The sequence below is a fragment of the Rutidosis leptorrhynchoides genome, chromosome 6 (genome assembly GCF_046630445.1).
Source record: "Rutidosis leptorrhynchoides isolate AG116_Rl617_1_P2 chromosome 6, CSIRO_AGI_Rlap_v1, whole genome shotgun sequence".
Lineage (NCBI taxonomy): Eukaryota > Viridiplantae > Streptophyta > Magnoliopsida > Asterales > Asteraceae > Rutidosis > Rutidosis leptorrhynchoides.
Genome location: NC_092338.1, coordinates 326,494,215 through 326,511,123, shown reverse-complemented (window position 1 = coordinate 326,511,123; position 16,909 = coordinate 326,494,215). Strand labels below are relative to the sequence as shown.

At 34.8% G+C, this 16,909-nt stretch overlaps 3 protein-coding genes across 3 annotated transcripts; 2 read left to right on the top strand and 1 right to left on the bottom strand.

Annotated features, from left to right (window-relative positions):
• The first annotated feature begins 3,045 nt into the window (after positions 1–3,045).
• On the top strand, positions 3,046–3,941 carry LOC139854740 (fasciclin-like arabinogalactan protein 11). The gene has a single exon (XM_071844027.1). The coding sequence runs from the start codon at positions 3,079–3,081 to the stop codon at positions 3,808–3,810; it is 732 nt and encodes a 243-aa protein (XP_071700128.1). The 5' UTR covers positions 3,046–3,078; the 3' UTR covers positions 3,811–3,941.
• Positions 3,942–7,006: 3,065 nt separating this feature from the next.
• LOC139854689 (NAC transcription factor 32-like) lies at positions 7,007–8,428 on the top strand. The gene is made up of 3 exons (XM_071843979.1): positions 7,007–7,172; positions 7,264–7,550; positions 8,030–8,428. Exons 1-3 carry the CDS (start codon positions 7,007–7,009, stop codon positions 8,426–8,428), a joined length of 852 nt encoding a protein of 283 aa, XP_071700080.1.
• Positions 8,429–9,606: 1,178 nt separating this feature from the next.
• Positions 9,607–12,916, bottom strand: LOC139851841 (uncharacterized). Its single transcript, XM_071841017.1, has 6 exons — positions 12,627–12,916; positions 12,485–12,512; positions 10,732–10,959; positions 10,507–10,570; positions 10,361–10,420; positions 9,607–9,886 (listed from the first exon to the last, which is right to left on the bottom strand). The coding sequence occupies exons 1-6, from the start codon at positions 12,752–12,754 to the stop codon at positions 9,843–9,845; spliced, it is 552 nt and encodes a 183-aa protein (XP_071697118.1). The 5' UTR covers positions 12,755–12,916; the 3' UTR covers positions 9,607–9,842.
• Positions 12,917–16,909: the final 3,993 nt, after the last annotated feature.

The following is a 16,909-nucleotide window of genomic DNA, read 5'->3' as shown; positions in this document are numbered from 1 at the left end:
AATTCATTAGATTCTAATACATATCTTGCATGTTAATCCCTTTTTCATGTTAATTTATTGAGTTGTAAATGTACTTGTGGTTGCTTTCAGGATGCCGGGTATCAAACGATACTTGTCAGATTTTACTGAAATCGAGTATGAGAATTCCGGTTTATCAAACCATACTAGTCAATATAAACATACGTATATTTGTTATTTTGATTGTATCACTCTTTTACTCCACACATATCACTCTTTTACTCCACACCCATGGTTCCATCGATTGATGTTTACTACAAGGGTGAGTATTCGACCGATTTGAAGCGGTACACACCCGGTATGAGAAAATCATTCCCATAGGTTGATGTTTCTAGTATTTCGAAGTTGTTTGAGTTTATCAAAGAAAAATTACCCTTGGAACACTTAGGCGTGATGTATTTTCACAATACCAAAGGATAAACGACGAAGAGGAATGAGATGAAATAAGAACAAGAGCAATTACCATACAAGAACCTATATGCTTGCATCTGGTTTAATTATGTGTTTAGTTTAATTTATGTTACATTTTTAGCTTATGTAATGTTTTTATTTATGTAACATTTAATTATGTATTTTGTTACCCCAAAAAAATATAACCGTGTTTATGTTTAGTAATAAAAGTGTTGTGTATTAATTGTTATATTAATAATAATACTGAATACTGATAATATTAATAAATACATAATGATACGATACAATGTTTATTAATAAACACAAACTAATACAACATTCGGAATTTAAAATCACAATCATAATTTAAAAAACAATTAACACACAACAAATTAGGCGACTAGACTAGTTCTATCAAGAATACGATAGTCACCCGATGTTAATATGCCAAGATGTCAGAATAACTTGGTAATCATCATCCTGAATGGTAACGGTTCATTTAAGCTTTCCCTAGCTTCTTGCATCCGATTAACCATGATGTATCCGACATCGAAAGATATACCATTCGTGATCCAGTAAATCATAAGAGCTTCAATTAGAAGCACCCTGTTAGAGTAATCGTCCACCGCACAAAGGGGACGACCAGATATGTTGCTACGAATGATAGTATATATTTTCAATTTATTGGCTCTAAGAAAACCAAAAAACATCTTCTTTATTTCGACACAAAGGTTTTGACGTTGATCTTCAACACATGTATTGACAACATCAAATATAAATATAGAAGTCTCGCAAACAACATGTATCTCAAGAAGATCGGCATCAATTTGAGTGGTAGAATTGTAAAATTGCAAACCTCCTGTTGGGAGTCCCAAAGCATTGTTGAATGTATACATATCCCAACAATATGGTATACCTTCCAACATAAACCTAACATTTTTTACTTCTTTGGAAAAGAAAAATTCTGATAGAACTCACGTACACAATCAGGGTAAACAGTAAAAATGTCACTTATCATACACAACAATGATAATTCTTCAAACTGCTCTTATGTGAGTTCATGATCTTCTCTAGGCTCAGTTCCTCTTAAAAAGCAATCCCCATCGAGGATTGTCCTATGAGAAATTGAAATTTGACGACGAGGATCCATAGTGTGAAGAGTAAAATTGAGAAAAACAAAATGTGAAAAGTTATAGTTTGAGACAAAACTGAATCAATAATAGTATGTTTAAATAGAACTCCTAAAGATTAAAAATATTACATACAATAATACAGTAATCCAGTGCAAACCGGCTTTTAAAAGGACTGTTTCAGTTTTTGTCAGGAAGAGCAGACAAACCGACTTTTCAAACGTCGGTTTGTTGTTTTTAGGGCACGGGTGGCCAAAACCCTAGTACAGATTTCAGGTTAGACTCAAACCACATTTCAAACGCCGGTTTGAGTTGAAAAGGGACAAACCGACATTCCGATTGCCGATTTTCCTATTTTTACAAAATTTCAGTTTGAAATCTATTTCTGTAAACTGCCTCCATATTTTACTATTCAAAAAAAAATCCGTAAAGATGTCATCTGGGTGCTGCTAGAGCGCTAAAGTCGTATGGTTTTACTCTTCAAGATGTATATATTCTAATTCACGAAAAAAAAAAAAAAAAAAAAAAAAAAAAAAAAAAAGCTTTTCAATTTATGTGAAAGGTAACAAAAGTATGAATCAGAAATTATGTTAGACTATATATGTTGCTTTTTGTCTAAGTTAGGAAGCACCCCACCTTCATATGATGAACTTGCGGTATTTTTCTGCCTTCCTAAGCAACTACAAGCTGTCATTGTACCTTCCTCTTTAATTTCATCATTCATTTTTGCTTTTTCAACTAATGACCCATCTATTAAACACATTCGTAACAAGTATATCATATCATATATTCATATTGCTCTTTATATTAACATTATCTTTTAGTATGATGATTTGAGTGTGTGATTTATGATAAACGGCTTTTGTTTGTGTAAATCAAATTGATTTGATGGATTGTGTAATTAAATGATAAGATTATCTATTCATACCGTTATGAAATCACCCATCAATCAGAGGATTGTACAAGTTCGCCCTCGGGTAAACAATCCAAAAACAACATGAGTTAAGTTGCACATACGACACGCGTGTAAACAAACACCAAGGACTTCACAAAACGCAATTATAGGACGTGGGTGATTCAAATATCAACATACACCAAGTAATTAACCTAAGACACCAAGTAATTAACAAATTCTTAGGCCTCTTTGGGCTCACGAAATTCAATGGTATTCCGGCGAATTTGAAATTGAATTCAGGCATGCGTCGTGTTTAAATTCGATTCCAATTCCACCGGAATCTCATTAGATTCCGTGAGACAAACGGGTAATGATTTAATGAATCAAAGAAAATTATTTGAACTTATTGCTCAAATTTGAACATGGTAGTACTAGTTCTTAAACATCATGTCATTGAAGTTGCCATAGTAACTAAAATAGCAACACAACACCAACTAGTTTTATAACTTTTCCAACAAAAAAAAAGCACCATCCCACCAAACTATCACATCTCCTCACACCATAAAACCCCATATATTCCACACAGACAAACCCTCACACACATCCAAATTCTCAATATTTCACCTTCCATTTTCATAACCAAAAATGGCAAAAAATTTCAAACTCTCAATATTTCTTCTAACCATCTTTCAATTCACTATCACCACAACCCTAGCCCAAGCTCCGGCACCAGCTCCATCCGGTCCCACTAACATAACCAAAATCCTAGAAAAAAACGGTCAGTTCACAACGTTAATTCGTCTGATGAAAAGCACACAAGTTAGTGATCAAATCAACACACAACTAAACAATTCAAATCAAGGAATGACGGTTTTCGCTCCAACCGATAATGCATTCGCTAATCTTAAAGCCGGTGCACTAAATTCGTTATCCGATCAACAAAAAGTGTCACTAGTACAATTTCATGTGTTACCAACTTATATTACTCTTACACAATTTCAAACTATTAGCAACCCTTTAAGAACACAAGCTGGTGATAGTGCAAGTAACAAATTTCCATTAAACATTACAACTTCGGGTAATCAAGTGAACATATCAACCGGTGTAGTCGATACAACAATATCCAATAGTTTATACACTGATGGGTCACTTGCAGTTTATCAAGTGGACAATGTTTTGTTACCCATGAGTCTGTTTGGTCCGGCAGCTCCTGCTCCGGCACCAGCACCTTTGAAAAAGAAAAAGTCCGGTGCCGATGATACTCCGGCGAGTGATGACGGTGCTAGTGTTGATGCATCCGGTGCCATTGTTTTTGGTGGTAATTTGCATGGGGTTTATGTTGGAGTTATTGGTTTGATGGTGATGTTCTATTTGTGAAAATAGACGGTTGGGATGAAAGATTGGAAAATGAATTTTGGATTTTTACATTTTTTTTTTTTGGAAGATGATTTGAATGTTAGTTATATGATGCATGGCTTGCTTTTTGAATAATTACAATCTTATATGTTATATATCCATTTTGTCATTGAATATATGAGTATGTATCACTAACTGAATTTCAAAGTCGTCTTTTAGTTTAGATGTTTTTCTTCTTCTACTAAGTATTAATATATAAATGTTTTGATTCATTTGTATGTATATGTATACGTAATAATAAATATCTTATTTGACGAGAAAATAAATAACGGGTGATTTAATTTAATTTGTGATTCATATTCATATTTCATATTCATGTTCATATTATCATATAAATATATCAATACAATTCATGGGATTACTGTTCACACAAATATTATCTTAGTTAAAGGGTATTTTTATCATTGAACATTATTCTGCAGACTATTCCAGATATTTAATCAGATACCCACTTCATACTCACACCTAGGGACGGCAATGGATCGGATATGGATCGGGTGAGGCCGGATCCATATCCATATCTATTTATTTTTTTTACTTTTCATCCATCCATATCCATATCCGTCGGGTGAAGCGGGTTAATGGATAATTATCCATATCCGTTTAAATTTATTTTATTTTTAACAATTATAAGCGGTGGTTCACTATATACGATCAAAAGTAATATTTTTAATAGTTTATGCGACCGAAAGTCACATTTTACTAATCCATATAACAAATATTCAATAGATACCCTATTAAATGTGTAAAGATATCGACATGTAAGTTGCTTACTTTTAGTTACATGGAATCACATTTGAACCACCAAAGTACGATAAATACATTTGATTATTTAAACAAAACAAAATATAAGAAAAAAGTTATATTTTTAGAAAAAATATAAAGAAAGATGAATATGAATATAATTAATGAAATATCACTACATAAATGATACTAATTTGAATGATAAATTTATATATTTAGTTATTTCGGGTGAAAGCGGGTTCATCCATGGATGAAATTTTTTCATCCACATCCATATCCATATCCATTTAGATCGTCCATATCCATGAATAATTGGGTGGATCGGATGGATATCCACTGGATCGGGTATCCATTGCCATCCCTACCCACACCTCGTCATCCCCACATAACCTCTTGCGATGGCGATTTCTTATTCATATTTGCAATTAAAATAAAATGTCATTTACAATTTTACATGTATTTATTATGGGCCTTAATCAATACTTTGGGCTATCTATGCCCAACTTGAAGCACCCAAGAGGCCTAGATTGGTAGCTTCATGCCTTTCTGTTCTCTAGTCAAAACTAGTAAATGGAGAACCTAAAGTACTTGGCTCAAATCAAAACTTTAAAACTTAAGGAGGAAAATATTGTTTCTTCTATAAAAGCTTTCTTCATATCTTTCTCAAAGCTTATTTTCTAATTTCTTCCAAAAATAGTGAAAGAAAATTAGGTTTTTGATATTATCTGGCTACTAATGTTTATAGAAAATAGAACATTCAAACACTAATTTCCATTTGTATATAAAAAAATTACAAGGATTGTTAATGTGTGTGGGTGGAATAACCATTGCTTCGAAAAAAAAATTGCAATAAAAAGAAATTAAAAAAACATTTAAACAATATATAATAAAATTATTAGTAGTGACATCATGCTTACTTTAACCACAAATAAAAACAATTGAGCCATCGTTGTGAACAAATGCAAAGGGTTCCGCAAGAATGTTAGTATTATGCTTGAAAGGTTTCCGCAAACTCCAATATATTCGTCATGGTTTATGCCTATAAAGCGAGAAGACTAGCGCGGGCATCCCAGGGCGGGCCAAGCACACACTGGTGCAGTGGTGAAAACAGAAATTTTTTTCACCCGGGGTGAAATTTTTTTCAAAAACGTAGCAACTTTTTTGGGTAGAATATAGAGTTTTTTTTGGGAAAATATGGAGGTTTTTTGGCAAAATATGAAGGTTTTTGGGCAAAATTTGGAGATTTTTGGGCAAAATTTGGAGATTTTTGGGCAAAATTTGAAAGTTTTTGGGCAAAATATGAAGGCTTTGGGACAAAAAAAAATTTCACTGGGGGCAAAATCGAAAAACTCAAAATTTTTACACTGAAAATTGCAAATCCACTGGGCGCGACTGCCCCCGCTTGCCCCTATGTGCTTCCGCCACTGCATTGGTGCCATCAACACCCTCCAGTGCGGGAATGAGGGCGGGATCTACAGCGATCCGTTGGCATTGCTCTTATAGTATCAGTATGTGGTCTTGTATGTCATATGTACATATAAAAATAGTGTCACATGCCTGGTCTTTTGTATTTTGATGCTCTGAGCTAAGAAAATGAAACATACCTTCATAAAAATAAATATATTCAATTAACACACACAAAAAATAGTGTAAATTAGTGATGACATCAACCGGATCTGAACTGGTTCAAGTTTCGGAAAAACCAGTTCAAAAAAATTAGTTCTGGTTCCGGTTCTCGGAGTCGGTTTTTTAGGGTTTACTAAGGAATCGGTTTTTTCGGTTCTGAATCGATTTTTTCGATTTTTTTCCTATTAATAGGTGACTCCCTGATTTCGTTGATTAAGATTGTATATATAAGATCTTAATTGTCTATATATTACCACATACACATAGCCTTTAAGGTATATGAAATGAAATACTAATAGATTAAGTCCCCTAAAAGTTTCACATTAACATTCTACCTTATCACAATTATAATACTGTCCATTTTGCTTATATGCACACGACTTTTTTTAGTGATCACACGAATACTTTCTAGGAGGTTGTCCATCTTAGTACTACTTTCGCTGCTAGCACGCTAAAAAAGTTCTCACGAGATTTGTTGTGACCCCAAAACACGTTGTATCTAATAAGGATGATATTAACCTTTTTAACTTTAAGATCTCTCATATCTATGATTATGTGCACAATTAACGTTAAACAACCTGACAGGTGTCCCTATCCATAACCTTGGGACGGATACAACAAGGTGATACAACATTATAAACGATAAAAGCAGCATCTTTAATAAGATTAAACTGTTATATAATTAACCTGAAAATGACATTTCTTGTCTTTAATTGTCTCACATTTCCTCTAATTTTCGTTATAAACAGTGTTCATCTCATACTAAAATCTCCTGTTCGATCGAACCATGAAGAAAGAAGAGTTTCAGTATCTCCCACCCGGTTTTGGATTTTACCCATCAGACGAAGAACTCATCATCCATTACTTACTCAACAAGGTGAATTTACGTCCGATTCCTGCTGCAATCATCAGTGAAATCGAACTTTATCGTTTTGACCCATGGGAACTTCCTTGTAAGATTCTTGTGCATGTTTTATTATATTTTTATTATTATTATTTATATATTGAAAAGAAGAATTGATATGGTTCTTGTTTGATTGACAGTGAAGGCCTTATTTGGGAAGGATGAATGGTACTTCTTTACCCCGAGAGAGAGGAAATACCCGAATGGGTCAAGGCCCAAACGCTCTGCAGGATCGGGTTTTTGGAAGGCCACGGGTAAAGATAAACCCATTTTCTCTTCATCCGGGTCGAGAAAGATAGGGGTGAAGAAAGCTTTAGCGTTTTTTACGGGCAATCTGACAAAAAGTGTCAAGACTGATTGGACCATGAGCGAGTACCGCTTGCCAGACTCTTGTAGCCGGTCAGCCAGGCTTAACGGATCAATGAGGGTAATGAAATGCTTAACTTATTCGATTTAGCTTAAATATTGAAATGTAGTGAAGTTAACTACAAACCAATGTATTTCGGCTGACTAAACGGGAAAACATATACCAAGGGAACTCATCAACCTTGAGGTTGTGAGTTCGAGTCTCGTCCTGAACAAAAAGGTGTGTGCGTGTGTGTGTGTGTGTGTGTGTGTGAGAGAGAGAGAGAGAGAGAGAGAGAGAGAGAGAGAGAGAGAGTTTTTTTAAAATGGGAAAACAGATAAGGTTTTCCATGTTTAGACTACTCGGGAGACATAATATATTTCCAAAACCGGGTTATCATGTAACTGTTTCCGGCATTTCTCCCTGATCACCGCAGGATATGTTATATGCTGCTAGTCAGCTAGTGAGATTTGAACATGTGACTTCTTATAGAAGAAATTATATGTACTTCAGCTAGCTACTTGAGTTATATGTTTCACGTTTTGTAATTGTATTGGCAGCTTGATGACTGGGTATTATGTCGTGTTCGAAGAAAAGGCAACAATTCAAAGAAAAAACAAGGAGTAGCTGAAGACCTAAAAAATAAGTTTATGGATGTTCAGTTTCCATCCATAGAACAGGAACTCCCTTCATCACATATAATTAAAAAGGCCAATCTTGACATATTCCCAGAGTACAGGTTCAAAGAGATTCAAGTGATGGCATCAATCCTTTCAGGTCATGATCTTCCTCCGATGAAAGAATTGTGTTCTCCCAAACTCTTTCAAGGTGACAGCAATGGCACGTTCTGTTCGAATGCTTTTTCAAAAGACATGTTGGCATACGATGGATACGTACAATGTTTTCGAAGCAAATCGTATGAATGTTGTGATGAAGGTTATCATGGAAGGATCATATAAGCAAACAAGTTTGATTGGGGTCAAGTGTCTTAACTCTTATATTGCCTACCACAATGTCTATATACCATTAATAAGTTGGAAGTACAAGGTATCCCATGATGTACAAAAAGTTGATGTCTTCTGTTTAGCTGTCACATTTCTAGTTTTGCAAATAAAACTTGTATTGAGTTCGAATTAATTTTCAGTTCTTTGATACTGACTTAACATATTTTATTTAGAACTGGCAGTGTGCCTTAGGATACCAATTTTGTTTCTTTCTAACAATAACACATCTACAAACCATTTATTTTGTAATCTAAACTTTCCTAGCTGATTATTGCAATTGAAACTTATTGATATAATAGGATAAACAAGTAATTTTAATTAGTTTCTAACAATTTAGATTTCAACATCTAATATGCATTTTAAATAGTACTACCATTAGATAAACTTATAAAAATTTATTTATATTTATATTTATTTATATTTATATATTATCTAAAAGACAAAACACTATTTCACTATTCATCAACAATAACCAAGTGTATTTCCGTCATTTCAACTTTTTTTTTTGTCTCCAACGATAAAAGAAGCAACTTTCGTTAAAGAACCAACACTTCAATGTTACCAAAAGATGTCGAAAAAAAATCTTTTTTATAAAAAAATCAACTACCTTTTTTTTCCCCTCAACGATAAAAGAGGCAAATTTCTAAAGGAACAACCCTTCAATGCTACCAAAAGATGTCGAAAAACATTTTTTTTTTACAAAATAGATCAACTAACTTAAAAAAAAAAAAGAACGCTAAAAGAAACAACTTTCGCAAAAGGAACAACCTTTCAATGTTAGATGTCGAAAAAAATTCTTTTTTACAAAAAAGATCAAAACTTTTTTTTAACTCGCATTCAAAACGGAGCTCCCGGCGCGAAGCGAGAGCTCCACAACTAGTTATTGCCAAAGTATAAAAACATTCTTCCCAATGCTTTATTTCTGTCCTAGTTGATCCAAATTCGACATTACAGTATATTAATGTTTCCTCGATAATCAAATACTTTTGTCTGTAAATACTGCATACTTGATTTCCATCCATAACCGATTTGATTTCTTGACAGCGAACTATATAACATTTGATCCCTATATCATCAAAAATTGTTCAATCACCAACGTAAACTAGATATTGTATCTATTCTGACCAATTGAGTTATGTAACACTTATTAAACTAGGAGTTAAGAGTCTTTAAAAATGAGTATCGAAAGTAAGTGAAATCCCTTTATGGCTTACAGGTCTTATTATGGCAACTATACAGCAGACCAATCTGTGTATACAGATGAATACATTTACATAGTTCAATTACCAACGTAAAATCTTATGCGTTTAGCAAATACCAAGTTCTTACTAGATATGTAGACGATTGATTTTGTATACAAGCTCTCGAGTTATTCTCCAGCAGCATAATGTTTGTGTACCATTCTTCTGTAATCTGACAAACAAAGTCAACAATCCAATAAAGTCAATCCGTACAACATTCAAAGATAATATTCAATCACCCTATCACCCATACAAGCTAAAATAATTCCAATTTAAATGATACAGCATACCATGTCATATTATCGAATAACTTTAAGATAAAATTACATAGTTGCCCATTACAATTATCATAACATGTGTATTAGATAAGTTCAAATCATGTTCACACATAGATCAACTGCTAGTTATACAAAGATTGTGGTTTATCAATTAAAAAAAATGGTTTGTTCCAAAATAAAAAGGTAACAAAAACAATAAACAGGGTGAACTGTTGATAAACATAACTGGAATATGATCACACAATCAATAATTGCATCAGACAGCATCTAAACTAATTAGCAGCAATATAAAATCCTTTTCTTAAAATATATTGCAACTTAAAACCATTTAATTCAATTAATAATAATTTTAATATTAATTATCTCACCTTCTTGGTTGCTCCAGAGTGCAGCAGCAGAAGTATTGAGAGGACTATCAATATTTGGTTCTGAATAAGAAAATGTGTTAATGAGCTAAAACAATAAGCACCAAATGAAATCTAATTATTTTTAATTTAACAAGGGTTTTACATACCTCCTAATAAACTTTGAATTGATAAAAGAATGGTCCGACAATCATAAGCTGATGACCACTGGTCCTGCAAAACAAACAGTAACAGATTGTATTGACTATTGACGAATGAATCAACCATCGAAGGCTAGTACTATACTGATCTAAACAGGTTTTAATCACAAAGAATGAGATCATACAAGTAAAAATTATTTTAGGATTGAAGACAAATAGTTTAAGATTATATACCTGCAGAATATCAAGGCAAATGTTACCAAACTGGTCGACATTGGGATGGAAACACATTGTTTCGAACTTAACCTGAGGGGGCTTGAATGGATAGTCGACGGGAAACCGTAAAGACAGTTTATAAGATAAACCCTCATACATAGTTCCTTTGCCACCTTCGATAGTACCAATCCACGTAAAGATGCTCTCCCCTTCTGGGAAGGCAGATACTCCAAGATCATCACTCATCTATACACAACATTTAATATTGTTATTCAGCATACTTTGAATAATCAGATTGCAATCACTTAGATGAAGAACTATGGACAAAAGAGGATGGTGTTTTATGAGAAGGTGAATCCAAATTGTTTTTAAGTTGTAAGCATTGCACATATTTATATTACGGATATGAACAATGAGAAGAACGCCAATTAATGATTAGTTTCCCTAGGAAAACAGTATATTGCCAATCATTTTCTTTGACTTTCATATTGAACCTTAACCCAAGAAATGCACGTTTGTATCGAACATTTGACGTGTACTCTATACCATCATGTTAGGACAAACACACATATAGTAAAACACTGTGATAAACTAAATGAATAGTCTATGCTAGTATCTATGATCAAAACTTTTCATGCTAATTACATATTTGTGGGCAAGCATAAAAGACCTTAAAAGGTGCAATTATCAGTTTGTTGGCAAAAGAATAATATGATATATAACTCAGCATGGATCATCCTGTCTAGGAAGGAAAATGGTAAGACTTTTAAAGTAGCAAATATATACAGCAAACCAATTTTTGTTATCAAACATATAATTTCAGGATTAAAAATTGTCAGAGTACATATTATTAGTATTATAAGATAGGCAAATACTCACACAACCACCACATATCATGAATATATATATATATATATATATATATATATATATATATATATATATATATATATATATATATATATATACACACACATTTGTCCATCCCAAGACTTGAAGCCCGAACCTCGTGGTTGAAATAGCACCACGATACTGCTAGGCCAAGGGCCTTGAGTGTCAGAGTAGGAATTAAAAGTTTAACCATGACATTTCATGTATCATGCATGTAGATTATCACATCAATGTTTAGAACAAAATCAAGAAATATAAATCTCTTGTTCAACAACTAGTCATCTTATTTAATCACAATAAGTCTAACTTTTATTAGGTTCTTTCTTCAGTATGATAAACGATTCTATACTCCTACCATACACGATAAGATGTGTTGATGCTAGATCCAGAGTACAGTGCGCTAGAGCTTCATTTTCACCAACCATCCATTACCATAACTTTATTTACTTATACATATCTAACTGCAAACTCAGTTTCGCCACAAAATTTGAATACTTCACGACATTTTACAACAGTTAATTAACAGAAAAATGAAGGTAAACTTAAGTTACATATAATCACAATTCATAAGTATCATCATATCTTATTCAAGGAAGCAGAATACTAGATGCTACTGTATTAGAGCCTCAAATCTATTAAGCATCTATTACATTAATCGGTCTACTTTCAACAATTGCTCACTTTTTCTTATATAAACAAGTATATACAAACATTATTATTATTATTATTATAAACATATAAATATAAATCTGTATATGATTATGTATCATGCCTAGCCAAACGAAACGTAACCGAATTCGACCAAATCGCAGCGAATAACATAAATCTAATACAATTTCATCATTTAGCAGCTTCTAGAAGAACAATCAGTATCACATACCATTAGCGCCATAAGTTCCTTCTGAAGCCTGCAGAAAACAACAAAAAACAAAATTATAACAGCAAATACACAATTAATCAATCCGAAATCAGATTCTAACAGTTAATCGAAGCTCAATATGAAAATTAAGCAATTAAGAGACCTCTGAGTGACAGAATTTGTATTGACGGGGATCGATGAAGCCCTAGGTTGTTTTGACGGTGACGGATGACGTTGTTGACGTTCATCGGTTGATAAATTGTCCATGGCTGCTTCTTGTCGTACCTCCATATGGTTATAGAGATTGTGATGATGATTATTCAAAGTTTGAGTATGAAATTAAAGGATTGATTGATGGTGATACAAGGATTAAGATTGGATTGAATCTACAGCTTTTAGAAAAAGCCAAGAAATGAGTGCAAACAGAGAATAGACAGCTGAGAGACGAAATTGGGAAAACTAAAGGTGTGTTAGTTTAATCATCATCATCATCATCATCATAAATATTTTAAACTAGTCCGGGTTCGGCCCGCGCGATGCGGCGGGTGCTTTCGGCCTGCGTATTCATATTTAACGTAGATTTATGTATTTATAGAAATGAAAACGGTCCATGTGTTAAGCGCCGTTGTTGGTGTTGTCGTCTTTATTGTTTTTTAAAATCTATCCGGTTCGAACGTAGTTAGTTTTGTTTTGTTGTGTAACACCGTACTTTTTTTTTTTATAAAACAGCGGAAGTCATACTTACAAAGCGTACCCTTATGTACACATATAAACATAATTACTACAAATTCATTTATCAATACATATTTAACAAACAACCGGTGTTACTTTAATATCCGATTTTATATAGAACACATCAGAGTTCTAGACTTGTCGAACACAACACAACACGCCCATCTACTCCCATGTTCACAAAAGCAAAAGACCTACAACCTGCAAGGGGGAAGGTGGAGGGGTTAGCACGAAGCTAAGTGAATGGACTAATCTAACAGGTAAAACACATTGGTACAATCACTAGAACACGCATCATCAAATTAGGCAGACAGTTAATCAAATAACCACTAGAACATACAGAAACAGAGTAATCTACCATTAGCATATCACATAAAAGCAATACAAGTACAATATCTACAGCAACGGTCTATCCAAAGCAACCGTGATGACTACAAGCAATGGTCAATCAGAAGCAACCATCTGGGTAATCCAAAGCAACCCATTGAGAGACTCGGCGGCCTGGCCGGGCCAACAACCCCAGTTGATCAGTCTAAGGTCTACCGAAAACTCATAACTCTGTATTACTAGTATAAGTCTTCCACACGCGACGGACGCGTGATTCCGACTTATATTAATCATACAACATCAATGAGCCCAACCTGATCTGAAGCAAGGTTGATCTCTCCCGACCTGATCAGAAGCAAGGTTGGTCCAACAAACGCGCGAGGCCACAGTCCACAACTCTTAACAACATAATTCAAATCATAGAAACTAGGTCAACGGCCTAGGTCATGTCACTATATGCCTTAACGGCTAGATTAACCCACTCACCGAATACCAGCACGAGAAGAACTCAGAGGTCTTATATTTCTGAGTCTTCACTTCTCCTGATCACCTGGAAAAGATACAAATAAAGTCAGTAATTGTATCCTAATAGTATTCTATCAACAAGACAGACATAAAAACGAGATAGAAACAAAACAATCATACATGCTCAGTTAACCGTACGAGTAACACCATCACACGCACGTTTGAGAACACTCAACCGTGCGGTTGACAACTCAATCGCACGTTTGGTCTATGACCAAACATCCAACAATGACTCACCTGATCCGTACGGTTCACTGCACGAGTGACCAGTGACTCGTACGAGTCACATCTCAACCGTACGTATCATCACAATCAAAACATATGTTCCCATCACCACTCACTCGCACGGTTCACCACACGGTTGACTACCTCAACCGTACGAGTGAAGGCTCACTCGTGCGAGTGATGAAGAACAGTAGCAACAGCTAAATATATGGATTTCAACCCAAAAACACAACATCAAACATCAATACATACACTAAATCAACACCTAAAAACATGTAATCACTGTATGATAAGTCTACATCATAATTTCAACCCATAATGACACTCTAAAGCGTGTAAAACAAGGCATACACCCTAAAACCCCTTTTTATGACCAAAATAAAGTTTGATCCAGATTCTTAAAAGTTTACCATTGGAAAGGATTTTTCATTACGATTCCAACGATACTTGATTCATCAAAAACGGAGTTACGGTTTGAAAGTTATGATCAAAACATGTTTTCCACAAAGCTGACTAGTGCTCACACGTGTGACTGAGACATCACACGAACGAGTGACTCCTCAACCGCGTGGTTGACCATCAAAAGTGTGGTCACACGTACGGTTAATCTGTCAAAAGTGTGGGTGCTGAAAATCAGTTTCAGCACGCTGTTTTCGCGTTTTTTGACCCAAAATCATGATTTTTGCTCAATCTGATCATGAAACCACTTCAAAAACATCATATAACAACTATAGAACATATACCTAACAACAATCAACACTAACAAACACAATTCATAAAGATTCAAGCTAAGAAAGCACACTTTTATTCAAGAACACAAAAACCCATTTAATCAAGAATTCAAGCAACAATTCAAGCAAGCTAACCTGGATTATTGATTACAAGGATGCAAGAATTCAATCTCTAAAGCTTCTTGGTTCAATTACACACTTGAATTAGATTAGGGTTAGAGGTAGGAGATGAAGTTAGGTACGGTGTTCTTGATTTAATTTGGGAAAATGGAAGAAAAGTCTGGAAACAGGCTTATAAATGGGTTTAAAACCCATACCCCATAACACACGGGTATTTATCAGTTATCTGATATCTTTCGTACTTAATTTGACTACCCTAACGGAGTCCAAATTAAACAAACGAACCTGTTCTGTGACCCTTGTCACAAACTGGTCCTAACCAAATAGTCAAATGACTATAAATATTCAACTAATAAAATATCAATATAAACGCACGTAAGGGCAAAATTGTCATTTCATCTAGGCCCAATTATCGGGTGTTACAAATCTACCCTACAAATCTACCCTACTTAAAGAGATTTCGTCCTCGGAATCTGGTTAAAGTCAAAAGTCACGGTAACAAAATCTCATCAAGAAACACATATTAACAACAGTTTAAGCAGTAAACTATCCTACTTCTCTTCTTAACTTACTGAAACTTCCGCATGATCTACCAAAATGTGCTTACGTTGGCCAGACGTAATACATTATCATAGATCATGTCTCCATTTCAGTTAAGAAAATTCGAGAAACCTAAATCCAAGTCATCTCTATCACTACAACCAACGCTACCTCAAAGTACCTATTAATAAACAGGATACATCATCTACATAACATACTAAACACGTAATCCTAAAATCAAATGCAATAACAAGGTTAGTCTGAACATACCAGTATTTAAGTCTTCTGATACAACATCAGTATCTGCTACCATCTGATAAGCTCTAGCTATAGCCGTGGGAGGACCTTTTCTTTTCTGTCCTACTGATGCGGTAGATCCACCAACAGACGCCGACTGCACCCCGAACCCTGCCCTGGAACCACCTCTACCCGCTGCCGGACACTGTGCTGACCTATGACCTTCTTTATGACAATTCCAACATACATTGCTTCCGAAAGAACATTGTTGAACATCATGTCCTACTATACCACATCTTAGACACCTTTTCGTACCCGGAGAACACTGTCCACTATGGTAAGATCTGCACGAGTTACACCACTCTTTCTGTACGGAACCTGACCCACTCGTACTTGAAACTTCCTTCATACTGGACCCGGTTGACTTTCTTGATTTTGGACTGGACTGATAACTGGATTGACCTTCCGTCCTCTTCCCATAAGAACCACTCCCCACTCCCGCACTCCTTACGGCTTTAACATCACCCTCTATCGCTTTTGCCATCTCAAAAGCTTGCGATAAAGAAGAAGAAAATCTAACCATTGACCGCAACTCCGGCTTGATAACTCTAATAAAATGCTGAATTTTATATTTCTCATGCGGTACCCACTGTTGGCAAAACCTTAACTTAGAGGTAAAGTCCAAAATAACATCATCAATCGTCATATCATCGGTCATTCTCATCCCCAAGAACTAGGTTTTCAATTTCTCCAAATCATATTCTGAACAATACTGCTCGCGGACCTTAGCATGAAACTGCTCCCATGACACTTGACTTAGTTTTTCCTTTGATAAATGACCCGTGATGGAGTCCCACCACTCCATAGCTCGCCCCTTGAACAATCGACAAGCATATAACACTCTCAACTCCGGCTCACACTGACAAGCATCTAATGCTCTTTCCACTTCCCTGAGCCAATTTAGAGTCTCAGTCGGGTCGGTTTTACCAGTATACTCTGAAGGTTGACA